This window comes from Anguilla rostrata, chromosome 9 (assembly GCF_018555375.3).
Source record: "Anguilla rostrata isolate EN2019 chromosome 9, ASM1855537v3, whole genome shotgun sequence".
Taxonomy (NCBI): domain Eukaryota; kingdom Metazoa; phylum Chordata; class Actinopteri; order Anguilliformes; family Anguillidae; genus Anguilla; species Anguilla rostrata.
In genome coordinates this window covers 17,633,153-17,660,719 of record NC_057941.1, presented here as the reverse complement: position 1 = coordinate 17,660,719, position 27,567 = coordinate 17,633,153, and the positions used below count along the sequence as shown (strand labels likewise).

The 27,567-nt window shown below is 43.0% G+C and overlaps 1 protein-coding gene across 12 annotated transcripts; it reads right to left on the bottom strand.

Annotated features, from left to right (window-relative positions):
- Positions 1 to 829: 829 nt before the first annotated feature.
- On the bottom strand, positions 830 to 27,567 carry LOC135263115 (MAP7 domain-containing protein 2-like). Of its 12 annotated transcripts, none has more exons than XM_064350752.1 (19): positions 27,139 to 27,567; positions 20,585 to 20,692; positions 20,037 to 20,144; positions 19,512 to 19,589; positions 18,709 to 18,872; positions 17,047 to 17,152; positions 15,674 to 15,769; positions 13,295 to 13,405; positions 10,340 to 10,470; positions 9,831 to 9,946; positions 9,005 to 9,525; positions 8,630 to 8,780; positions 7,100 to 7,280; positions 6,911 to 7,012; positions 6,610 to 6,660; positions 6,110 to 6,188; positions 3,813 to 4,035; positions 3,308 to 3,573; positions 830 to 2,863 (listed from the first exon to the last, which is right to left on the bottom strand). In XM_064350752.1, exons 1-18 carry the CDS (start codon positions 27,179 to 27,181, stop codon positions 3,312 to 3,314), a joined length of 2,631 nt encoding a protein of 876 aa, XP_064206822.1. In that variant the 5' UTR covers positions 27,182 to 27,567; the 3' UTR covers positions 830 to 2,863; positions 3,308 to 3,311. The 12 variants fall into 12 exon arrangements, with proteins under 12 accessions (XP_064206822.1, XP_064206820.1, XP_064206823.1 ...); XM_064350750.1 differs by having other exon boundaries at positions 6,911 to 7,015; positions 13,295 to 13,402; positions 27,139 to 27,566; XM_064350753.1 differs by having other exon boundaries at positions 6,911 to 7,015; positions 20,046 to 20,144; positions 27,139 to 27,566.

Sequence of the window (27,567 nt, the reverse complement as noted above, 5' to 3'; positions counted from 1 at the left end):
TATTGGAGATAATCAGACAGACATTTTTAATAGGACAATTCCCTTTGGGATTTCTTTATAGACTCAGTACATGGCCAAAGCATAGGGCACCAAGACATATAGAAACTTAGGGCAATTATAGATTTACACAGTTTTTAATGGATTCAGGTAATTAGCTATTGTGTCTAGTATAATTGGTGACAACAAAAACCTGCATACACACCAGCCTAGGAGGAATGGATTGCCTGCTTGGACCCCATGTATTGCTGCTTGCAGCTATATTTATATTTATTATTATTATTATTATTATTATTATTATTATTATTATGTAGTAGTAGTAGTAGTAGTAGTAGTAGTAGTAGTAGTAGTAGTAGTAGTAGTAGTAGTAGTAGTAGTAGTACTCCAGCGGTTACAGGTGGCTCATCCTGTTAAGGCATGGTTCTAGTTCATGGATGGGCCATAGTCCAGTACTGAATACAGACCATGCCAGGGCCTACTGTGGCTGGCAGCCCCACAGGACAATGCACTATTTATTTACTCTAGCTTTGCCCAGGGATGGGAGGGGTTTAGCCCCATTGGCCAGTCAGGCACTGAGTCCACATGTGAAGTCTTCCTACAATATGTCTGTGCAAGTCCTACTTGCAATCTGTGATGCAAGGAAGTAGTAAAGATCTTGCTAGCTTCAGTGAAGAGATAGCACATGCTTGTTTGCCCTCTCCCAAATCAAGAGCAGAAGCTGCAACAATAAACTCTGACATATATACAAGTGGGTATTTCAATTTGGGAAGAAAAGGGGGGGAAGGCATAGAAAAAGATGTAAACCTGTTCCTGTTCACACAAAAACACATGGTTTAAAGTTTTACTGTCTTTATTTTGTGCTCATGCTGAGGGACCATGCACTAAGTCTACAGTAATCACACTCTTACACTAACTACAATGTGCTCCTCTTTATTTAAATATACAGAATGAGACATACGGATTTAAAGGCTTGATTACACATTCGCTGTTAACCTGATGTGAAAGACCCTAACAGGCTATTGCACTTCCAGGGTACACTTTTTTCCCCTTAAGTCTTTCTTCAAACTCTTTACACACACACAAAGAAGTCAATAAGTATTAGACAAATGTGACTATACGTGTACACCCAGGAAAGGTCTCTCACCAAAACATACAAAATCGAATTTCCAGGTTTGCTGAAACCATGAAGCCACAATATTCCATTTATTCACTTACTGATGTACTTTTATTTAGCCAGGCAATACCACAGAGATTAAAATTCCCATTTAATTCTGAAGGCCTTAAAAACCGTGGAAAATTCACAACTTTCTGTGAAATTCAGACTGAACGCTGGACAGGGCCTCAAATTCAATACTAAATATAACAGTCTAAGGTATGGTTCTTAAACTTTCGGAGCCCAACCCACTTAACACAAAAACATTTTTATGGTGGTGAACACTTCTTAAATGTAGGTGGCTAGCAAATGTTCAAATATGGCATTAAAATATATGAACATGAACACTGATTGTAACTAGTGCAAAGTTCAATGGAAAGTACATGACATACTGTGGTTTCTTTCATACTTGCTTTGTGAACCACCTCAACCCCGTCCATGACCAATCAGTGAGCCCTGACCCAAAGTTGCGAACCAATCTTCTAAAGGCCAGCCGGGAATTCTTAGATATTTTCTGTCAAGTGTTTACCATCAGGGATACTGGATCCTGCACAGTAAAAGTCCCATCGCATGATGAAAAACAGAACACTACCCAGAAAATATCTCAGAATTCTCCACCAGTACAATATTTGCTGATGGAAAACCATTACTTATTCCCCAAGCAAAACGTCTGAATAAAACCTGACATGAATTAGTTTTTGTCACAGATTCTGCGTATCAAAATCCCTTCCTTAGTCAAGAAACAGGTAGGATACAGATTAGGCTGTCTCAGGTAAGCATGGTTATGGTTGTTGTTGCGCATGACAAGCTTCTGAGCATCTGTATGGGTTAAAGCCACAGGTAGATCTGTCTTGTACAGTAGTTGTTTCTGTGACCAATAATCTACATTAGTCAGTGCCACTCAGAATTACTGGATCCTGAGTGGGTAGATAACATCTCTGGTCAAGGACAAGGAGAGCCTTGTAAAATATGAGGATGTTTCATTAAGGATTTGTACATTGCACATTACACTACACTACATCTGATCATAGTTATTCCCGAGCATTAAAAACATAATTTAGCATAATTCCCAGCTTTGAGAACGAAATAATTTTTCTATCGATGTTATTTCTGATATGCAGTATGCCTTTCTACAAAGAGCCATGTTCTAAGGAGTTCTCAGGTAAAATTAATTTTGGAACAAACACCATAGCATGTCTTTAAAGGTATGGAGTAACCACTAGTCTGTAATACTACCAGTTATGTAAGAGAAGCTCTTTGCAAGGCATTTGTCTTCTTAACTGTACATTTCGATGATTACTGAGAAACTGCTGCAATACTTAATGGCAGCCCAGCTTTGAACACACACAATCACTCATTTACACATAGCAATACATGTCAACTGCATCACACTTTAAGAATGCTCCTGACACACACAGAAACTCATCAGCTTTGCATAACAGAAAAGCTCCACTTCCATGTGTAGTTTTCTGAATTTGAACAGAATAACACATCCAAACCAACACACTTGTGCCTGTCTCTTAAGAGGAAATGAAATCCTGCAATGCAGCCATCGTTCCCGAGTCACAGCAATCAGTAGGCCTTGGGGCAATGAAGACTGCGGAGCGTTTCTAGAAGGGTCTTTGAGGAGCAACAGTAAACTACATTCAGCTCTTTAATCTCCAGAGGAACAGGTCAAAGGTCTCCACACCACAGCTGGCCAACTCCAGGGTTCTGAGGAGCAGAAACAGGAAACGGTCACAAACTGAGCTTGGAGCAGGTGTGTACTGATTCAACTTTCCTGGGTTCACCTTGGTTACTAGATGTTGGGATGTTTCTGTGGCTCTTCTGCATACGCATATATGCATTTGTGTGTATATTTACATGCGTGGGTGATAGTGTGTTTGCTTGTGAAAGAGTGCCTGTACGTGCGTGTGTGTGTGTGTGCGTGTGTGTGTATGTGTGTGTGTGCGTGTATGTGTGTGTGAATGGGGTTCATTAAGCATGTTCATATATTGGAGTGACCGTGTGTCTGCGTGTGAGTGCGCCTATTTGTTGGCTGTGTGCTTGTATGCATGTCCATACTGTATGTCTGGGTGCAGTGTGTGTGTGTGAACATACATATATATGCCTGTTTGCATGTGTGGACGCACATGTGTGCCTGCAAGTATGTTTCACCTGGTTACTGGATGTTGCGTTTATCGGACGACGGGGCACAGGCTTGGATGGTCAAGTGGGTATCCGGTACCGGGCTACAGAAGCCCTCAAACAGGTTCTTGTTGCAGTCCCCCAGGTTGGCACCGGGTGAGAGTTTTGGGTAGGCCACATGGCCCGTCAGGTCTAGCAGGTCCTCGATGGCACGGGCGTTACTCATGCCGTTGTGACGGACCTCGTCAACGGGAGAGAACTCCGGGATGGAGATGAGCTCCTCCTTAGAGACAGGGCTTCAGGGGACAGTGAGGGAAGGAGCCATAGTAAGTGGTTGCAATGGTGAGCAGTTACCAGAGTCAATTTGCTGCTCATCATTGCTGCATGGGTTGGGGGGGAGATCTAGGAGATCTATTTTGTTTTCAGTTTTTTTTTTTTTTGCTTTGTTACAAGTCATTGGTTTTCTTTGACCTCAGTGGATGACAGAGGGGAAACTGGCGCTGTGAGGAGAGACAGGTCTCTGCTGTCCTCTCACCTGACTTCCATGGACTCGACCTCATCGGCCTTGTCCCTCACAGTGCTCTTCACCTCAAGGTTGATAAGGGGGGGCGCGGGCTGGGGCTTGGCCTGGGGGACAGGTTTTGGGGACGGGGTGGGCTTCATAACAGCACCCCCCAAATCTCCCAGCTCCAGCAGGGGCTGCCCAATAACTTGTCCATTCATCTGTGCATTCAACTGCGCCTTCACCAAGACTTCCCCTACAATACATAGAAAAAGGCATATTGGTCTAGGGAAGGAGCAAGCATGGCCAGTTATGTACTGTATGTAACTAGGGATGCACAATATGGAAATCTGTGGGCTGATACCAATAACTGACATTTATCTCGCCATATTAGCTGATATTATCTGATACTAATGTCAGTGCCAATACCTCCAGGTTTTACATTACAGCACAAATGCAAACTGTCAGTAGGTTTCCACATTCATGTAAGAAATACATGAGCACAGGCATCAACTTATGAAAGGCAAATGTGAATAAAGAAAATTGATTTAGATGACTATGATAACATTTCAAGAATGAAATTTTCACTTAATATATAGCAGCAGGATGCCAAAAGCATGGCTTTTCTGGTATGTTTGTATGTATATTCCATAAACATATTGGCCCATCATTTTGACCATAAACTTAGCATAGAGCCACTATTGATGAGTTCTTTTTAATCTATTGTCGGCAAATGCCAATATGGTCCATATATTTTCTTGCATTTCTATACATAACCAAAATGAATGCCTGCTTTTACTTACTGTAGTTTCTCACACCTCACCGCAACATTATGACAGCGTTTCAGTTTGAACCCCACTAAAACCACTGTGGAATTCACAACCTTGACAGACCTTCATTCTGGTCATGCTTTTCACAGCAAAGTGAAACACATTTAGAACTTGGACTTATTCCATTTCTATTCAATTGTGTCAAAACAGCCAAATATCTCTGACCTCCAAGTGAAGCAAAGGCAGATTAGATTACGTACATTATGCCTGCGGCTCTGGGGGAAATCAGTCTCAGCGTAAAGGATGATCTTGAAAATAGCCAGTGCAGTGCTGTGAATGTGATCGTCCCCTGAGAAAAGCTATAGTAGAAACACTGCAACATCAGCATGACCCGGTGTCAGCTTCCCTGTGATCTTGACTCCTCCAATCCCTGGCAGCATCTATTACTGCCCCCAAATTGAGTGCAGCAATCATCTCAGTTCTCTCCTGCTAAAGAGTGCCTGCAAAATGTGAGGAAAGGCACTCTGGTGACGCCATGTTCAGCTGGGTCCTCCCCAACCCCAGAAGCCCTGTTTGTATCAGGAGTGGAGCACTGATGAAGAGGGGAACAGCACTGTGGCACTGGGGGAAGAGTGGGGAAGAGGCTGGGCACCGAGAACACAGGTATAAGCACCACTGCCCAGAAAAGCCTACTCCAACCTTCAGCTCGAGAGGTGTAGCCAAGCTAGACATTACACGTCTCAGGAATAATAGTATCCAATATTATTCAGATATTATCTAATAATACAGATAAGACTACTACTGCTACTACTGCTACTACTATTACTACGACATAATAATAATAATAATAATAATAATAATAATAAAAATAATAATAAATATAAATATAAATATAGCTGCAGGTAGCAATACACGGGGTCCAAGCAGACAATCCATTCCTCCTAGGCTGGTGTGTATGCAGGTTTTTGTTGTCACCAATTATACTAGACACAGTAGCCAATTACCTGAATCCATTAAATACTGGTTTTTCCAGTGAGATTACGAGGAGACTGAAATTTAGTGACGCTAGACACCGTATTTCTACGACAAACAGTTGAAACAGTTGAAGTTTGAATGGTTCATAAAGTTTAAATATTGAATATTTGATTGATTGCTATGGCACCACCAACTGGCCAATTGGTGCAATTTTAATAGAGATCTGGACATTCGGTGCAATTTTAATACAGATCGTAAGGGTCCTCAGCCTTCACAGTCGGGAGAAGAAAAAAAATAACAGAACAAAAACTATAGGGTTCCAGCAATTTCACATTACATTACAGGAATTTTGCAAACATTCTTAGCCATATTAATAATAAGATGAAAAATAAGAAGAAGAAGAAGAAGAAGAAGAAGAGGAACTTGTGCTAATCCATACATGGTTTTTAATTATTTGTACGCTAACTTTCAAAGGTATTTTCCCATGTGTCATTCAGGATCTCAGCTGCAGCAGAACACCAATGGAATGAGACAAGAGAGAATGACAGGGGCTGTGGGGAAAGTGGTAGATGATGGTGATAATACCTTGGGGCTCTGGTGGTGTAGGTGAGACAGGCTGAAGGAGGGAGGAAGGAGATGAGGGCTCCATCCGCACCTCTTCTTTCTGTTCCAACATAATACATTATGTGAACAGATTGACAGTAAAAGTAACATATAGTAACATATAACAGAAAAAACAAAGTATGCTTTTCCATAACCTACACCCAGAGAATCAGAGCCTGTACTAGTAGTAACTTATATACATCTGATCATCTGAGTGGTTATCTGAGGATTTTGTTTACACAAAAAGCTATGAACATGTAATTGACTATTAGCTTATACTAAAATGACTTTTGTCCATATTTTCTTAAGTTTTCAATTACACACATGAAAGTTATTAAGCTAGTAGGTAACATGACTTTGTCAAGTATGCTTGAAAACAATTTCTCTTTAGTGATTTTCTAAATTGATGATGAATCATTCATGAAATCATAGGTGATTAACCTACATGTCTTAGAAATAACACATGAGAAGGAATCTCTGACCTTCATCTCAGCATCACTCTTTCTGGTTCTCTTCATGATCTCCTCAATCCTCTAAGAATGAGAGGCACTTCAGTTTTCAAAAACATTTTAAAAACAGATATGAATATAAATACTAATGGATGGATTTGTAATCTATGGGGATTGAGCTAGTTCAAAGCAAAAGTAGCCAACAGTATACTTTCTGGCACTGCTGTGAATCAGTCCAGATTTTCAGATAAATCCCCTAATAAAATTACATTGGCAGAATTGGTACATTTATAATTTTGTGGTGGAGTGGTTTTAAACGCTGAGTGAGGAGAACCTTCTTCCTCTGCAGTCTTTCCTGCTCCTCCTGTAGCTTCAGAACCTCCCTCTCCTGTCGTTGGCGCTCGGCCTCCTTCTGGGCCTGCAGTTCTCCCTCTTCCTTCTGTCACAGTACGACAGTATGTTTGACCTATTTGACATTACAGCTGCATGCACAGAACAGTGACATTACAGTATGACCTCTGACCTCTCTGTCCATCTGCATCTGGAGCTCCCTCTCCTGACACTCCCTGTGCCGCCGCTCCTCCTCTTCTTTCAGCTTGCGCTCCTGCTCCTGCCTCTGTTTCTCCACCTCCACCTGTCGCGCCTCCTCTTCCTGCCTTGCACGTGCCTCCGCCTGCTTCCTCCGAAGCTCATCCACTCTCGCTCTACAGCACAGAGGCAAAGTGAGGACTGACACAAGTACACAGAGATACCTGAACATGCACATATAGGCACACATACACACAGACACATACAGAAACACGCTCACACTCATACAAACACACACAGATACCTGAACAAACCCATACACACTAACACACACACGGACACATACATACATACACACACAGGTACCTGAACATACTCATACACAAACAGACAGATACATACACACTCAGCTCCCTTAGAAGGCAGTATCTGGCGGCAGCAATTTCAATATTTTCATTTTTCACACTTGTCCTTCATAGGCATGTCCCAAACCAAAGTAATAAAAAAATACGATCTTCTAAGGTGCCTTATTTTGGTTATTTCAAAGGCAAAATCTGATGCATCCTTCAGCTGGAAGGATATCCCATAGGTCTTTGCTAATTCCTCAGACTTGTTACTTCCGTTAAAATAATGGCAATTCAAACCAGCGAAGCCGTGGAAATGCGAATATACAGTGAACTCAATAATTTGTTGTAGTCAGATCTAAAAGTACATCCTAATTATTTAATACACAGGAATAATGTAATTAATGTTTTTAAGCCTTTCAGTTTTCCCTGAAATAGCCAGCTAACTTGCTAGTAATAACGTTACTTCCCAAAAGAGTAATGTAGCTAGGGTTAACTTGGCTTACAAACAGTGAACATAGTGAAATCATGATAATCTAATCCAAAAAAAATAGCTGAACTAGTGGCTAGTTATGTAGTTAACTGAACGTAGAACTAATTTTGTTTTCCCTTAGATAGATAATCAGGACAATTGCAGCTACAATGACAGAATTAGTATTTATTTGCGTTGGGTCTGTCTGTTGGAAAGTAAAAACTGTCAGCTGTAACTTGTGTTGGTATTGTGAACTCTCTGTGATGTCATTCTGCCTTCAAAGTGCATCCCAAATTCGTTCCCTTTTGAGGATCCTTTACCGAAGGATGCTGCCTTCAAAGGGAGCTCGCTTCTAAGGATGCAGGCAGCGAGGCAGCTGCCTTCGTATTGGCACACAGTCATAGACACACAGAAACCTGAACCTGCACACAGATACAGGCAAACACTCACCCACATGCACACACACACACACCAGCTGTATAGCCACAGATGGGCCTGGGTGAGTCTGGGGCCACCCACTTGGAACTCAGGCCCATGAAATCTGTTGCGCTTCCTTTCGCCTGCTTTTTATGTATTTTAAATGTATTTAAAATAATAGAAGTATTTTAAAGGCCTAGAGTCTTGCAGTCTTGCATGTCCAGCCACATTTACCACCCAAATACCAATTTCCAGCAACTCCATTGACTGGCACAAACGTGCGCACACGTACCTCTCCTCTTCCTCTTGTTCACGCCGCTGCTTGTCTTCCAGCTCCTTCTGCAGGCGGGCCTGACGCCGGCGTTCTGCCAGTAACCGAGACGCTTCCTCTGCATCTGTCGTCCCAGCGATGGGCTTTCCTGTGGGTGTCAGTGGGGACGGCTCTGTCGCAGAGAGAGACACAGTTACAGGCACACATAAATTCAGGTTGACTCCATCATAGATGCAACCATAAAGACACTAGTATCATCACACTGCTGAACAGACTGATGAAGAGATACCGGGGGACTGACACTGGGATGCTACTGGAACACGTTAGAGCAGAGAGGACTCTGTTACGTAAACCCACAGTCATGCGCAGGCACGCTCAGGTACTGTAAAGCCTCACCGGCACTCCTGTCACCGCTCAGTTCACTGCTACTGGACTTTGCCATCTTTTTGTCAGGTGTCTCAACATTCAAGGTTTCCTTCTCAGGGGACTCCGCTTTTGAGGCCTTCTTCTCAGGTGTATCAACCTTATTAATCTTCTCAGGTGTCTCTGCCTTAGTGGTCTTCTCTGGTGTCTCCATCTTAGAGGCTTTTTTCTCAGGTGTCTCTGCCTTAGAAATCTTCTCTGGTGTCTCTGCCTTAGAAGTCTTCCTCTCAGGTGTCTCAACCTTGGACGCCTTCTTCTCAGGGGTCTTCATATTCAAAGATTTCTCATCAGGGGTCAAAGTTTTGATTGTTGTCTTCTCCTGAGGTTTGTTGGCCTCCTCTTCCCTTGTGTCTTTGGGCCCTGCTTCACCGCTCTCCTCGTCCTGCTTCCTCTTGTTGCCCTCCATGTTGGGTGTGATTGACCTGTGCTTCAAAGGGGAGGGGGGGTAGTCCCTTATGGTGCAGGGAGATTGGGCCCGGTTCTTTGACATGATCCTGAATCAAAAAAGACATCATCAGCCTCAGATGCTGCAAACTTTCGGTTAGCATCCGAGTTACATCCAATAAATATGCTATTAAAGACACAAAGGTAGCTAGTAGACTGAGTCGCAGGTTTATGAGACAACACAGCGCTGCAAGATGTTATCTGCCACACGTTTGATAGTTAGTGAAATTATATCACTACCTCATGCTTAAGGCCATACAGAGCATTGACACATTCCACTGTGGTTACTCCAGAATGGCGGGGCCTGCTGACACAGGCTAGCTACGGAGACATTCTGCTGCATGGCAAAACTGACCTGGAGGCCGCAGGTGAGGCGGAGCGCATGTTGGCTGCGGCAGGGGATTCTGGCCGTCTAAGGGGGGAGCCGAACCCCGGGGAGGTCGTTCTTCTCTCTCTGTGCAGCTTCTCTGACTACGAAAGAGAAAATGAGCGAGTGTGTCTGTTATCAGGCTGCAGGAGCCCTTTCTGATCTATACGAAAGCTCCTGTTCCCAAGGGGCTGCCATGCGCCACAGTTTCCAGTGGCCAACCCCTGGCCTGCCCCCTCTCAGCTTTTTCTTACACACACTCTGACTGAGGGAGCAAGGGGATCTAGAAGGTGAAGAAAGAGCAGAACGAAATATGACCGTTAATTTGCCCTCAATCCCCATATCTCTCCCTTCTGTTTAATTTCTTCTCAGGCTGATAACTCCTGCTTACAGCCTCAGATAGGTTTCTGTGGGATTTGAAAACAGCCAGGATTCTGTGAGAAATGAGTGAGGATGAGACCATCTGCACTGTGTTTCTGTGAGCTGTTGGGACTAACCTTGAGGTTTTCGGGGGACACGTTTGCTCCTCTGTTCTCCTCAGACAATCCTGGGGATCCCGTTCTGGCCTTCCGGCAACCCCCCCTACCCGGAGAGCCCCTGTAGGGGGATCTGTGTGGACTAGGAGGTGCTACACAAGGACACACATGAAACCCTTCCAGGTGAGAGGTCAGACAAGGATTAATATAAAAGAATGCAGAGAGAAAGAATTAAGGACTGTAGGCAGAGGGGCACAAGAAAGGAAAGACTGATAATGGGTAGTTTAAATTTCTCATTCTGTACACACAATGTTGTTTTATGCCACTATCTGTGTAACTCCCTGGTCAATTGTGTCCCATCACAGAGTTTTCAGAATCACAGCCAGTCATATCTCATGTGATGGTCTAATTCAATAAGCCATATCAACTGCTGTCCTTCATTAAGTAGGTATTCTGTAGTTAGAATGTAGAAATGAACACACAGGCTGTTTAGTCGACGGGGTTGATGACACCATCCTACTGACAAGTGACATGGTACTATGGAGATCTAATCCTTTAAAGGTCCAGGAAACTGGATTCAAATTACGGTTATATCCTCCAGAAGTGACAATTAATATTCTTAATATTTCCTTCAGGTTTTTCAGCCAATTATAACCATTAAATCGTAATAAGCACTATCAGATTATTGTGACCTTTTCAGCAGTAAAGGACAGGGTGGGCGTGTATCCTCCGCTCATTAATATAGGTTAACTAGCTTAGAGCAGGTTGTCCAGTGTAGTAACATTAGACTACCCAGCAACACGAAAGAAAGCAACATAAATTAGGCTTTATCATTTATTGTTAAACCTGTAGATCATTCAATGTGTAATAACGGAGTAACACTCAGTTTCTGGACACTAACTTCAGACTTGACAGCAGTCTCAAGCAGCTATGTAATTATCGCTAGCGAACAGTAGGCCCACTTACTACTCAGTTGGACCTTTAACATCAAGGTCTATTATGCTGCTTTGATCTGTATCTACACACTAAAGCACCTTTGGATTTACACTAGATAACCTAATAAGCAAAGCAGTGCAGGGAACAGTAATGGCAGTGTTCTGGGCCAAACACATTTTGGCATGCTTTTAATACCTTCAGAGACTCTGCCATATTCCTCCATTAACAGTTCAATAATGTACTGCTTTTTACATGTTAGCATATTCAACAGCTGTCAAAAATTTCTACGAAAGTGCCCAAAATCCATCTCTTTTGCTTTCATGACATCATAAGTCATATAAAACATCATTAATACTGCAATTTTTCATTGATTATTGAACTTCAATTTTTGCCAAACCCTAAGGGTCAGCCAAGAACATTGAGAGGATCACTGACTCCCCATTGCTGAAACGCGTGCAAGTGGTGGTGGCGTCCAGTCAGTGCAGCGGCAGTATTAATCTAAACTAGCGACACCAGGTTGGTGAGATAATTTAAGGACAGGAAAACAGTGCTACTCTGAAAGTGAAACAGTGTTCTAGCAAGTATTATGTTAATAGTCTACAGCACATTGCATATTTGTAGGATAAGTTCAAAGCAGCCAAAAACATTTGTGAGCTTGCTTGCTAGTTAAATAGTTTCTATATTATAGCTTAATGGCTAGTTACAAGTAGCTAACTTTTAATGGTGTGCTGAAAGCTTACCTGTGGCTAACTAGCTAACATCCATTTAATAGTGAAGCTAGCTCAGCTGGCTATTGATAGATCAAAAACCTTGTTTAGGTATGGAAATGTATGGCGCTACCATACTTTTGATGCATTGACTTTTTTATTATTGATTCAAAAATATGAATAAAAAGTGATACAATTTTGACATTGAATAAAGAAGAAGTATCTTCTGGAACCTATGTGAAAAGAGGGTCCAAGTACGATTTATGGACAAAAAGTCATGGTTCAACGGTTCCAGTTTCTGACCTGTTCTCCACAGGCTGTATCCAGGGTCTGACTGAACTAGGCTTGCCTAGTCTTGTAATAAGTTATGTTATATTTTGTTACCATCAACTATATGGAAAATCAAGGCATCTCTATTTACTTCTTCTTTTTCTCTTTCTCTATCCCTCTGTTTTTTCCCAATCGCCCTGATACGCTTGTTTACTATCAAAGGCAATCTACGGACAAAGATATGAGTTCTGCATTACATTGCATGACATTACATTATTTGGCGAACTTTTATCCAAAGCGACGTACAATAAGCGCATACCGAAGGTCATTGTAACAACTACACAATACAGGTCTGATAAGGTACAATACTAGTTATGTAACAGTTATTGATTCCCATGCACACATCAAGTCAAGGTCACACAGCAGACTAGGCCAGACAGTTATGGTAAGTCAAACTAGAATGAGGCATGACGATGAGCTACAAAGCCAAGATAACAATACTAGTGCAATATAAGTGCTGGATGGAGGTACAAGTGTAACATGAGAGTGCTAGAGGAACAAGATAGAAGGTTACATAACGTTACACAATGAGTTGTAGCCCTTAAACTCTCACAGAATGCCTCTAGAAAGATGAGAAAATGTTCCACCACTGGAACTAGCAAGCGGCACACACTCAAAACACACAAACACATAAACATCTGTCAGTACTAAAGACACACACACACACACACACACACACTCGCAAGGCACTGGAACACCGAATATGCTCACATACAATTACAGATGTGATTCTAGACTCATTCTAGTTCCTCAGTAACCATTCATGGAAGAAAATAAGTTGACCCGTGACACATTCACACCCCAGCAGATCAACACTAGAGCATAAAAACAAATAAAGAGATCACAGTCCAACACACATACACTCACTCGCAAAAATGCTGACAATTAAACAGAGCACACAGACACAAATACACACAGAAAGATGGACACACAGACACACAAATGGACAGCGAGACACACGGACAAATGAGGGAACTGACAGACATAGGCAGCCATCACTTGCCTCTCTCTGCAGTATGGACTATAGCCGCGGAGGAGGATGAAAGGCGTTTGCTGAGGGACGGGTCCTGGGGCTGGGACAGGGTCATGGCGGACGCTGACAAAAAGTCAGCTGCTGCAGAAAGATGCATTATGGGAAAGGTTACATTTGGGGTGGGGGGAGGGGGGTTGGGTGCCAGACAAAATTGTGGGGTGGAAGATGAAAGTAAACCTTCATCGGAGATTTGGCTCCCGATGGAGGTGGGCATTCCATGAACCATGGTGGGGGGTTGTTCCCAATAGCTGATTACAGTCCAAATTTTCATCAGCCCTCACTTCTGACTTCCCCTTAAATCATTGCACAGTGAAATATATTTCCCTATTTGCACACATCACAATCTAAAAGTGACTACCCAAGTCCATGTATGCTTTTAACCTGCCTATTGTGGTATTTCATGCAAGATGCATTACAGAAAATACATATATACACAGTGAGCTCCATAATGTTTGGGACAAAGACTTTTTTTTTCTAGATTTAGCCCTGTACTCCACAATATTACATTTGTAATCAAACAATTCACACATGGATAAAATGCACATTTTCAGCTCTTATTTAAGGGTATTTTATACACTTTAACCATGTTGAATTTACAGCACTTTTTATACATAACTAATAAGCTAGGTCCACACCACACCAATGTCTGTTACATTTTTTAAAAGCTCTTTTGACATTTGTCTATACTCTGCTTTAGAGGACAGTCTCTCACTAGGGGGTTGTGGCCTTTCAAACACTACTGAATGGCAGCTTTACCACTGGTTTGTTAACCATGACGTCAGGGTACATCTCCTCTCTTGCCTGTACTCCCTAGTGACTTGGGTGGGGGAAGGGGTATATCATCTGGTATCCAAGCAATGGCTCTTGTCCTGGGCCCCCATCTGCAATAGTCCACTGTAGTACTGCCTTTATACAGAAGACGATCCGACAAGGGCTAGGATGAGCGTCCTGGGTGGAATTATGTAATATTTAATTACACACTGGATCAGGACACTGCAGTAATAAGTTCTCCCAGCATGCTTAGGGGGGTGAACTAATTTGCTTTTCGCTGAATCCTGTGGCCTACATTTTGAATGAAGCAGAAGCAGTAGGACCAAATCAAATTTTGATTTATTTGAATGTCATGTATTGAGACACCACTATTTCCCCATTAGATTTCTTATTCCTTTTTCTGCTGAAGGAGGTTTGGGATTCTTGTCTCTAAATGATTCTGTGAAATGATGTGACGTACAGCTTCAAAGGCAACTTCAAACGTAGCATAATCTAAGGCACGGGTTGGTTTCACTCCAGTAGGCACACTGGAACATCCATGTAGGATCACTTTGGGTTAAAGCTTGATGAACACAATTACAGACAGGGAAACAAACCCCCATTAATTTTGTCTGGCCTGGTATGAAATAAATGAGGAGGAGGGAGAGAGAGAGAGACAGAGAGAGCAAGGGGGAGAGAAAGCAAGAGGGAGAGAGAAATGATAAATTGGACAAGAGTCCAAAATAAGAAGAGAGAGATGGCAGAGGAAGTTGGGGCTGAGTAGGAGGCAGAAGATCAGATATCTTGTGAAGAAGGAAAGAGAGAAACATGACTGGCTAAGAGAAGAGAGAAGGGGGGATGAAAGAAGAGGAGAGCAAGTGATAACAAAGAAGACGAGAGAGATGGAGATAAAAAATATAGACTGATATCAGATCACAGTGATAACAAGCAGAGACAGTGATTGATCATGAGGAAACTACAAAGAGAAACACAAGGGAGAGGAAAGTCTAACAGTGATGGAGAGGAGGGAGGAGGGAGAGTGAGAAAAAGAGAGGAAAAGAGTGGATGAGGAAGAAGGGGGTATCTGATGAAGATGAGGGAGTGATATAATAAAGAAAATGAAAGAGGAGACAGAATGCAAAGAGAACAGAAGGGAGGATGGTATACAGGAGGGAAAGAGGAGTATGGTTTATGAGACAGAAGAGACGAAAGAAGAGGAAGAGGACAGTGGATGGAAGGTATGGATGAACTGTCAGTGTCTGTGTATCATGTATCATGTAACTGAGTCCACAGTACATACATACACACTGTACACAGACTGCACTACATCACAGCACATGCACGCACACACACACGCACAAACGCACGCACGCACACACTCACACACACGCTGAGCATACACAAACAAGCATGTTTTCAGGTTTTCAGTTTGAACTGCAGCCACTGGGATCACTTGAAGGCCACTGTAAAAATATTACTCTGCAGCTCAAACTAAAGATGCACAAAAAGATGCAGATGAGGTGCTGTGGTAATTATGGGATGGCTAGGGCTGAGCCATGAGGGATGGGGGCACGACACAAAACAGCAAGTGTTCAGTACCGTTGCTAAATTCACTGGCAGCAGGAAAGGAGGCAGCGAGATCATGGGGGAGGGCAGAGGCAGCGGAGCGAGGAGGCAGGGCATTCTCACAGTCACCTGGGCAACGAGCAAGGCGGGAAAGGCCGAGGAGCAGAGAGAGCACACACAACCTGTTACAAACACAGCCGGCGAAACCGAGCGGGCAGGAGGCAAGGAGCAATGGCTGAGGAGAGAGGGCGTTACTGCAGGCCCCAAAGCACCAATCCTGGATCAATATCCACCATTTCACAGAGAACGACCAGGGAGAAGGTTAGAGGTGGGTAAGCTGATCTAGGATCGTATGCTGGGGGCAGAAAGAAGGCAGTGCACTACCGCACCACAGACACGCTGAGAAGCACACCGCACCCCACTACAAACAGAATTTTAATCAGGAGCACCGCATTCTGTTTTAGAAAGAGGTCACACACACAAACATACACCCCAAGCAAACCCACCTATTCGCACATTTATTCACACACATACTTGGACCAATACAACTGAATATGATTTGCACGCTTTAAGGTGGTGTAGTATTGAGCAGTGTTTTATTCTCCTGTAACAGGACAGCAGTCAGCCTTACCTGCCACGCCTTGGAGAAAAAATGATTTGAGGACAACAGTTGATGAAACGCAAAAAAACAACCTCATACCAAATTTGACACATTGACATACCACAGTTAGCATAAGAAAGCTGCTTTTCAGGACTGCACTACATAACAATACAGTAAAGAAAAAGGCCCTCCTTGATTTCCACAGTATTAATATTTTTGCCTCTTCACAAAGGCACCATAGAGTCTAATCTTCAGTTACAGCCTATTTTTAGTCCAGCATAACATTTTACATTTTAAGTGTTTCCCACTGCTGCGCATGAGATCTATTAATTAATTTAATGAACAGTTTTTTTATAACTCTGCAATTTCTTCCACTTTTTTCAGTTCTCTGCGATTTTCAACAACTTCAGCCGTGACTGTTCCATTATTTCAGCTAATATTTTCTGTGACAATTACCCAGCCGAATCCATGATGCATGGCAACTCAAGCCCCGCCAGAGATTCCAGTCTCTGAGAGTCAGCTGTAACCTTGGCACTCTGGACCGTTCGATCTGTTCAACTCCCAGAAAACCGTCTGCCCAGGGAGATGGACTACCAGCCCCAAATGACCTGGCTGTGGAGGCTGCCCCAAGCATGCCTGCCAAATCCTGTCCCCACAGCCTCTCAATATTCTGACGGCATATGCGGCAGGAACCTTGCCTTACATTGCAGCCCCCCACCTGACTCTGTTGCCCTCCCTGGCCTCCCTTGCTTTTCCATAACCCCTCCCCCCCACACCCCAACCACAGCCCCGTCCAGTAACTCACCCTCTCGGGCCCCGCCCGTGCTGCCCCAGGTCCAGCGCTTGGGCCGCTGCTCCAGCTGCAGGCTACGCTCCATGGACCGCCTCATCAGGGCCTCCAGGCGCTCCTGCTTGTTGAGTTCCAGCACAGGGAAGACAAGACACTCTCTCACCAAGCCGTTACCATGACGACAAGGGGAGGAGGCAGGCAGCTCCATGGCGACTGATTCTCCTCTTCCTCTCTATCTCTTTTGTTCTGTCTCTCAGGGATCTCTCTGACTCCTCCTCTCTCTCTTTCTCTCGCTCTCTCTCTCTCTCTCGAACGCAGGCAGATGGAAAGCATAGCATCACGTAATGTACCTCCTCCCCCCTCCATGAATCACTCACACACGTACTCTCTCATGCCTATAAAACCATCAGACACCACACCCATACACGCAGACAGACACAGAAAAGACACACATGCAGATTCACACACAAAGGCAGGGTAAAGCCTTGAATATACCCTGCCATGACTGCACAGTGATCACTAATTTCAATGGGCTCTCATTAAAACACTTTTTTAAATGCTCCTTCTTCACCCACACTATAAAATTCACCTCCAGCTGATCCAACACCTTTTCATCCTTCACTAAATAAAAAAGATCACTGGCCAAAGCACTAGGAAAACACTCAGCAAAAACAATCCCAAATCACTCTTAAAAGGGATGATTTCAAACTCATCTGAAGATAAACAATGAGGGGTCAATTTCAAGAGCGCTTGTTCATGCACCTCAACATACCACAATTAGGCATTTCTATTGTGATGCTGTCACAGTGCCACTGCTGGGAAGGATCAGTCATTGAGCATTCCATTGCCCTCCAACCACCATGGTTACTGTTGCTAATGCTGTCATATGAAAAGGGGCTACTGTTTCTCGGACAAAACCATAACCAAAATGTGCCTGAAGAAGGTAGCTCAGAAGCATATGCCAGACCTTTCAGGAACCTCCTCATTTTCTGGAAAAATGACCGAGCAGAAGTGAGCCTGATACATGGAGCCTCAGCAGTAATGAGGAATCGTCCCTGTGGAGCTTGTGTAATATTGATCATGCTCTGTTGTCTCCGTTGGCTATGAGTGAGAGAGTCAGAGATGGCGCAAGTAGGGATGAGCTACAACTGTACATTTGCAGCAGACAGAAAATGATGCCTGTTTTCTTTGAGGGAGCATATGCTGTGGTGTCTGAACTGCTAAGCTGTTGCTAGTGCTTGGAGCGCCTGTCTGCATTACAGGGATGCACAAAACAATGGCCTTCATCGTAAACTAGAAATGGTAAAAATATCTATTTTCTATCAGAATGCAAGTGAATTAGTATAAAACACAAATGTTGAAATGACCTGCACTGCAAAGACGCAGCATTCCATGGGATAGCGCAACCACTGTAAATGCTTTGGTTTGTGCCATAAGCCTAAACCTTGCTGAATTGAGATCTACCCTGATTACTCATTGCGTGCATGTGTGTATATGCTACTACAGTTGAGTTTGGTTGTGTGTGTGAGTGGGGGGTTAGGGTTAGGGTTGGGGGGTTGTTAATGTGTTATTAAAGGCCCAGTCTCTGACCCCACTGTCTGCCACTGAGTATAGTAATGGGTAGTTGGAGCACAGGAGGAAGCGTGTGAGCGGGCAGAGGGCGGGGTGACCCCTGACCTTCTCCTCTTCCAGCCGCTGCCTCCTCTTCTCCTCCACCGCGGCCCGGCGGAGCTCCTCCCTCTGCCGCTGCTCCTCCAGCCGCCGCCAGCGCTCCTCCACCGTGCGCTCGTACTGCAGCTGAGCCCGCCGCTCCTTTTCCCGGATAGCCTGCTCCCGTGCCACTGGAGGGGGTCCACCATATGTCACCTACAGACACTCATCCCCAGAGCTGCGTGTGCAGCCTTCACTACTCTAACTCTTCTGACAGAGCATCATCTTCGGGACTCTATAACATCAGCTCCTTATGGCCCTGTTCCCCTTTTTCCTTTATCCAACACCCACTCCAGGCTGTACCCCAGTGTTTATTTCACACAATACTACATAAAAGCATGTCTAAATCATGATGAGTCTATATCAAATACCTATATAAAGGCCATAAACATTACGTTATTTGATAGAATTTAAATGCTACTACATTTCAATAAAAACAATTGAATGCATTGAATTGCATTACCAGAGGTGTAAACCAGGTAAGACTTAATTTGACCATTATATATTGTTTCTGAAACATGGAAATATACACAAAATATTATTTAAAATACTGTTTAAATACTTTTTCCATTTTTACAGCGGTCATCCTGAAACTCCTTCATGGACCCCACAGGTCTCCCCCAGACCATAATTTTAAAAGCCTTTATAACACACTCAATGTCAAGTAGGGGTTCTAATCAGTCACCATCTAAAATGTGATTAATTTAGAAAATGGGTTAAATTTTATTTCACCACTAAAAATGTGAAAATATTGACCCCAGCACACTTACCGAGGCTCTTATCTCTCTCCTCTCGTCTCTCTTTGGCCAGGCGCATCCTGTCATCGGTCTTCAGGTACCCTTCCACATCTTGGAGGAAGAGGGAGTGAGCATAGTCATGCAGGTAGCGACTGCACCCCAGTCAGCTCTGACTCTGGTTCTCACATTCAACTCACAGAAAATCCCTCCTCTACTGGTGATGAATTCACTCCAGCATGTCTCTGCATGTACTTTTATTGAGCTAAATTCCTCATTTCAAACAAAAACATGAGTGATCATCTTAAACCTCACAATAAATATAACCATAGAGGGCTCCTGAGGTTCAAAAGTCAGTGATATAGAAGCTATTCACCAAACGTGTTCCACCAAATTGCCACAGAAATCTCTTTTCAGGATCCAGTTCTTTAGAACATGCACATTATCTTAATGTCATGCATTTCAGGAAAGGTCATGCATTTCAAAGGGTAATCACAAATGAGGCCTTCTCAGCTTCATGTGGAACAAGCTACATGCATTAAACGTGGGGGCAGGACTTACATTGTTTACCTGAAGGGCTGCTGGGATTGGCTGGCATGCGCACAGGGGAGGCATGGCCATTGGTCTGAGGTTTCTTCTCAGCTACTATGGGTGGGGTCATGACTTCAACTCAAAGGAAAGAAACAATATCATAGGTGTCATCTCTGAAGACCAGGGAAAGCAGCATGCTAGGTGCTTATTTTCTGAATGGTATATTTACATATATAAATTAATTACTTAACTTTTATTGTAGGTTTAAGTAATGACTCCTATTATCATTTGTGACGCTGGCAACCTTTTCAATGTACTTTTGTACTTCTGGACAGGATCGTCTGCTAAATGTCTTAAAAGAACGTTACATATTTGTAGCATTACAAATGGTCCAAAATTGATACCAAATCAACAAATTAGAACAGTACATTAACAAAATGAGACATCTGGCAGCCCTCCTTTACTTTGACAGTTCCTCATTTCTTTTCTTTAAACAAATATTTTACCCAAATATTTAGGGCAAAACAAGAATGGCTCCTACCATTCTACCCCTGATGTCCCTATTAGGAGGTACTTACTCTGTTTCCCAGCAGGGCTGCTTTGACTGGCTGGCAGGCGTACAGGGGAGGCATGGCCATTGGTCTGAGGTCTCTTCTCTGCAATTGATGGTGGTGACATCACTTCAACTGAGAGCAAGAGAAACAACTTAATTTCTTTCTTAAAGGCCTGACAGTGTAAAAGGACACTGCCACAAATGTCAATCAAAATTACCCACAATGCTCCCATTTTAGATCTCCCAGTTGTAACTATACTTTAATTTCACTGCTAAATCATCTGTACCCACTCTCTTAAAACTCTTAACACTCAATGTAGCTGATATGTAGAACCTTTAGTATTTCTTCAAATACACCTGGTTTATTTTTTTATCAATTAAAAGAAAAATTCATTTGTAGTACCCCCAGTGACATCCTGCTTATTTACTGCTATGCCACTAAAGCTCATTTGAAAGAGTGAGACCTCAGGACTGGTTGACCTTACCATATAAGACAGACCACCAAGGCATCACAGTTCTAAGAACCACATTTGCCACATTACCGCACAGTTGTTTTACATTGGTTAGAAATTCACAGGAACATTGCTGTTTGTCAGGCAAGGACCTAACCTGATGAGTTCACAAACAACACTAAATTTTATCTTAGTCTCATCCTGTCACACATACACATGTGGATGCCCACACACACACACACACTATATTCCATCTCTGATCTTCCAGTGCCCAGAACATACGCAGCCACAACCAACAGTTTATCTGTGCCAAGTCTTAATTAAAACATTGGACTGAAGTTATAAATTGTATATATCAATCAAATTAATATAATTCATTTTACTTTAAATAATTGCATCAAATCCCTTTTTTTGTTCATTGATTTTTTTTCTGTGCAGTCGGCATTTCAGTCCTTTCCAGAAAATCAGTGGAAATTATCCCAGACAAAAAACTTGCTTACGAACTCGCATCATCAGGAAAAGCTGTGACTCAGGCTTCTGTTCCACACTAGCCCTAGCACTGCACATAACACCGCATCACTTAACATAAGGAATATAAGTAGATATGTTTGTTTTCATGCTGGTCCAGTTTTCTTGGAACTGTGCAATTAGCCACCTGCTCTGAAATTATTCAATGGCTACCTGTGTATGCTGTTTTTTGTTACATTGTTACATATTTGTTAATCTCGATTAAATGAAGTTGTTGGATACATGTTCAAGTTCTTTTTCCTTGATGTTATTAACAAAGGTCAAAGTTTTCCAATTTCTTTCAGCTCTTCACAGTCTACCAAGGTGGGACCAGGTGTCTGTCCATTTAGGCTATTAGGACCCCACACTTTTCACCTGCCAGGCCACAATTTACAGGAACTTACAGGCTTCTTCAGGAATCGTGTCCTACATAGCACACTACAGAAGAAGGGATGCTTTAGGTGATCTGACAGATTATGTCCTTCAATGCGGATATGGGACATTTATTCTTGATGACATGCATAGCTATTTCTGTCATAATGTGACCTTAAGAGGGTAAATTATCCCTGAATAGATATCAAAAGTGGCTAATTAAGAACATTTAACAGCTTGTTATGAATCAGGGTTCACAATTGTGGGCGGAAGGAAAACTGTCAAACACTGGGGTCCCTATGACTGAATTTGAGAACCCCTGCCCTATTGCATTGACTGGTTCCAGCACTGGGGGTTGTCAGATGTACTAGAGGTTTGCGACTCACAAGAAACCACTAATCTCACGCCACCCTAGACACCACTAATCTCGCAGCAGATTTCAAATCACTAATCTCACACCACACTAGAAACCACTAATCTTGCACAATGTTACAGACCAGTCATTTTTTTGACCACACTAGAAAAACAAAGTATGTGCTCAGATAGAGGCCTGTAATGGCTCACCAATACAGAAGCCAATGCTTTAAATTTCACACTTTAAAAACACGGAAGCATAATAAAGCTACAAAATGTCAACATGAATTTGTACCAAAATCCACCAACAATACTCCCCTGCCTAGCAATCTAGCTAAACAAATCTGCAGCTAGTATTCTGGTGACATGGTCAAAAAGTGGGCAAGAAGGTACTGAGTTTGAATCCTGGCCGAGGGCCTTTCTGTGTGGAGTTTGCACACTCTCCCTGCGTCCACATGGGTTTCCTCCCACAGTCCACAGACATACAGGTTAGGTTAATTGGAGAGTCTAAATTATCCTTAGGTTACAAATGTGTGAATGAATGGTGTGTGGGCCAGGCAATGGATCAATAACCTATTCAGGGTGTTCATGCCTCTCACCCAATGTCTTCTGGGATAGGGTCCAGCCTCCCCACAACCCTGACAATGGAGTAAGTTTAAAAAATGAATGGATGGATGGATGGTCAAAAAGGGGGACCCTGAATGGACCCCGTGGACTATTCTTTTCATTTTTCTTATATTTAAATTATATTCCATTACAAAGACTGAGGTGATGACAAGCTTACATTATAGCAACTTGTACTGTCAGGACATTACAGATATTATTTTATTTTACAAGCAATTCATCCTTGTACACTAGTGCGTATCATTGCTCCCGGAAAAAGGGAACATTAGTCATCATTACAAGATGCAATGCAGTTACGTGTACCTGACAGATGAGGTAAACAAACTTTACTTTGGCGCAATAAGCACAGATCAATCAAGGTTGAGTGACAGCTCAGTTAACAGTTCCCAAACTTCTCTTCATGACCACAGATCCCACCACCAAACCCCACCATCAGGGGGTTAGATTTTCCATTGTAATTCCTGTCTACAGCACTGTCCACTGGTCCTTTCTCCAAGCAACTTAACATTCAGTGCTGCACTAGTCACACACCTAAACTAACTAAAAAAAATCTCTCACACAGATACATGTGCAAAGACACACATTCTCACACACATACAGGTCACAGAACACAAGAAAATGGTGCGTCACATCATGCTAATTACTGAACAGAATAAATGAGCATAGAACCCATGCATCAGGCTAGGAAACAGGTATTGGTTTCTTGTGGACTGGATTACAAAGTGCAGTGATAACCTGGTTAATTACTGCCGCGACCACCTACCTGACAGTATTGCCCTCTGCTGCCACACCCTGCACTCACTCTATCCTATTTCTCCTATTCCTTCCCCTTTACCACAGTCTCTTCTCTTTCTTCTAGTCTCTTTTCTTTTCAACTCTCCCATTCAGGTCTCCCCTTCTCCTTAGGTGAAGAGTATATTAGTTTCTTAATGGAATGTTTTGCAGCATGGGTCCCAATGGCTGGCAGCAGCTGCCCTAGCTGGTGGAGGAAGAGGGTGTCGGCTGAAGCAAAGCAGGAAGTTGGGAGGAGGAGGAGGAGGAGGAGGAGGGGCACATATAGGCCCTGACTGACCTCGTCAGCAGCAGTCTGTGGATCGATATGCACTAAGCAGATAAAAGCATGGGCTGTGATGTGAGCGATGGGGGCTTGGCTGTCTGCTAGTTAACCTTGTCCCGCAGGGCTGCAGTGCAGCAGAACCGGACACCCCATTTTAAATCACCCAGAGGCTCCCGCACAACCCTGGCTGCCAGGTTTAAATGAAACAGAGGCACCACGACACAATCCCTTTCACTACCCAGCTGACAGCTACAGCATGCTAAAGAACACCAGCGCTTATAAAAACTTCCTTCTGCAACTTGAGCAGGCTTCTTAGCAATATGCTTTCCCAAGATAGTGCCAACTTGGTACAGCCCTGCGCTCCTGTGCAAGGCCCAGAGAGTTGAAGTGGCCTCCAGTTACATCACAACCTCGCAGGACAACTGACCCAGCAACAATGGATAGCGGAAGATTATGTTTAAATGAACTCTTTACGATCAATGGAGTGCCAGATACAGAGATGACTCATGGTAAGGTTCATACTGTCTCTGAACACAGCCCCTTCCTCAATGCATGACTGCACACATACTTATAGCCCCTCCTCCACACTATTCACACACTCCCTCCAAGATACAGCCTCTCCAACATCCAAATTGCAAATGCCCTCTCTTGGACCTAAAAAAGAAAATTGTGGAAGTTGCCGTTCACTGAATGTATTCAACAAGGGATGTTTTTCATAGACTAACGATGCCCTAATGCAGCTCTGGTGAAAACCACCTCTACAGATGAACTACAGTGAGCCGATGAACCACTAAAATATCCTCTACTGGACATATTACATAATGCAAATTCATTTTTTCCTAAATGCATTTACATTTTAGCTTAGTTCTACTTTACAAGGTTCCAGGGGGGCAGTAAATAAGCTACCATAAAAGTCTACAGTCACTAAAAGGTCTGCAATGATTGTAGCTAGCCCTTCTGGGCTGAAGTAGTCTCTTCTCTCCTGCTGATGTACTGAAAGCAGTAAGGGTAGAGGGTCATGTGACTATCACAGATCAGGCTGCAACGTACAAGTGATTCTATTCTATTTGCCCACAGTTTCATTCAGTTTGAACTGCACTGGTATGGAGTGGTTAAATTAAAACTGCGATGAAATTAAGAGTGAGGAGTACCTCCAGAAATAATACTTTCAGTGTGTAGTAAAACGTTTCAGGCATTACAATATTTAATTAAACCTGTCCTTTATCCTTCTTTAGTATACGTTCTGAAAATATAACTTACTAGCAAAGGTAACTGGCAATTATGTTTTCAATTAGTAACTGGACTTCAAACCATTTTTACTCAAAACCAAACCATTTTTAACTCAATCCGGACCACCACTGCTACTTTGTGACAATTGGCCACTTGGTAGAAAGTACTGCTGTCTGTGCTGCTGTAGAGTGTATTTCAGCAGAAACTTCATATCTCGTGCCATTTCAGAGTGCCTGTACCAAAATAATAAAGCCTTCACAGAGATGAAGAAACCCACATTTCAGCATGGTAAGATTTCCACTGATAATTCAACTTCAACATTGTTTTTATGAGTCCAATAGGGACCACATGTACTCTGGAGTTAAAAATTTTACTTTGTGCATAGGCTCAACTTATCTCCCCTCTGATGGTGATGCACTGCAAAAAAAGCAAAACTGAAACTGACCTGAATGATTTGAGACTGAACTGTCTTGATATTCAACCCATTCATCCAGATTCATTCAACCCATGAATCTCTCTGCCAATTTCCATTTTCATCCTTTACATAAGACTCTGCCTGTGCACGTGTCCTTCCCCCACAATCCCATGTCCCTTTCTTCACTCCATTTTCTTTATCTGCCTGAGTCAATCCTGTCTCTCTCTATCCTGCAACCATCCAACACTGCACTCATAGCACCATGAGTAGGAAATACACTGTACATGGCTCTGTGTCCAGTAAGAGAGGCCTGCAAAACTGCAGTCCTGTCATCTCATCAAACACATGTGTTATGAAGAGTACATGACCAATCAGAGGGAGCGACGAAGAGATGCTATAGAAGAGCCGTGGACAAAGTCACCCAGAATGCTGTTGGTTCAAATTTCATTTTGAAACAGGCACTATGTCCTTGAGCAGGGATGCTTACCTGCAGTGCTCTATAAACAATAGGGCTGTGTGTCCGGAAGGACAAAAACTCTCCCCACCTCAGAAAACCAGACACACCCAGCCAACCAGTCATGTCAACCATGGCCTTCACTGTCCATCTCCCTGGTCTCAGTCACCCGTACACATGTCTGCAGTCATACAAACAGATGGATAATCATACCCACTCTTACCCAGAGACCAGGAGGTGGGTGCAACCTACGGAGATCTGACAGGGCCAATAAATATGATGTGCCTTCAAAGAGAATCTGATAAGACTTCTTCTAATCAGATTTGTTTTAAATCCCATGCTCTTCAAGCCTCTTTTTATATACGAGTGGATTTTGACAATCAATTCATCAATACTGCTATTCAGTAAGCCTTGTTTTTCAGGAGACCCGGCCAACATCAATTATCCTAAATGTAATACTCGTTTTCATGTCTTAGATTCCCTCTGGCAAACGTGTTCTACCCTGCGCTTCATGACAAAGCATTTGTAAAAATGCGACATACGATACAATCTTCATTTATTGTTAGATTGACCTGTATTAACCAAAATCACAAAAAAGGAAACCAACCTAAATCGACACGGTTATAAATTTTGACAGGACATGATGCTAATGCAATTCAACTGCGATATATACAAGCTGAGCCATTTAAATGCTATTCATGACATACGTATGGTTATTTTATATTTAATTATTACTGCTTTGTGGGCGTCGAATATATATTTCGATAACGTAATAAAAAAAGGCAAATCTTTTATTTTTCCAAATACACAGGCCACTCGTATTTAAATCATTTTCATCTGCATATCATTGATTTACAACAATGAAAAAGAAAATGTATAAATTAGAGAGCCAACTCAAAAACTCAATTTCGATATTAAAAATCTATGGCGTATTAATAAACACACCTGCTCGCCGATGTTCCTACGCATGACACCGCAGATGTCAGCCCCTCTCTGTACTCATAACACAATGAAAGCCTACATATTCTAAGGTAAAATGTTATGCAGCCACAAACAATGACGGTGGGCGTCGTAAAGTCCACGGTGTGTTTTGTTTATCTAGCGGTTTTCTTACCTGCCGGTGCCTTGACTGCTTTTTCTGCTGCGCACTCCGCCATCTTCGTGGTCACCAGCAACCGTCTAACGCACAGGCGCAATGTCACATCCAGCCGAAGCCAAATCTCCCAAAAATTAAGCTCTGAGCAACAGCATCCCTACATTCTTCTTCAGCACCACCAAAAAGACGTGCGTCGCGCTTGGGGAAGTGTCGTTTTCCACCGTCTCAGCACCAAGACGTGCGCTCTCAGAATGCTAACGTAGCACTGTCTGCTGTATGAGATGGGTCTAAGACTCCCCGGTTTATCCTGTTGTTTTGTGTAATTACGATGTTAAAAGCAAGACTATCATAGGAACAACAGTTAAACTGTTTTTAAGCGGTGGGATTTTTGTAGTACGTATTCATGCGTCTGCTGTCACTGCATTACATCACTGATAACGTGAAGCA

What these genes read in the sequence shown, in the direction of transcription:
- LOC135263115 (XM_064350748.1), bottom strand. Translation starts at nt 27,181, where the DNA reads ATGGCGGAGTGCGCAGCAGAAAAAGCAGTCAAGGCACCGGCAG. An exon ending in GGAGAGAGATAAGAGCCTCG is followed by an intron (nt 18,873 to 19,511) that starts GTAAGTGTGCTG and finishes GACCCCCTCCAG; the next exon opens with TGGCACGGGAGCAGGCTATC. An exon ending in AGAGTGATGCTGAGATGAAG is followed by an intron (nt 6,189 to 6,609) that starts GTCAGAGATTCC and finishes ATGTTGGAACAG; the next exon opens with AAAGAAGAGGTGCGGATGGA.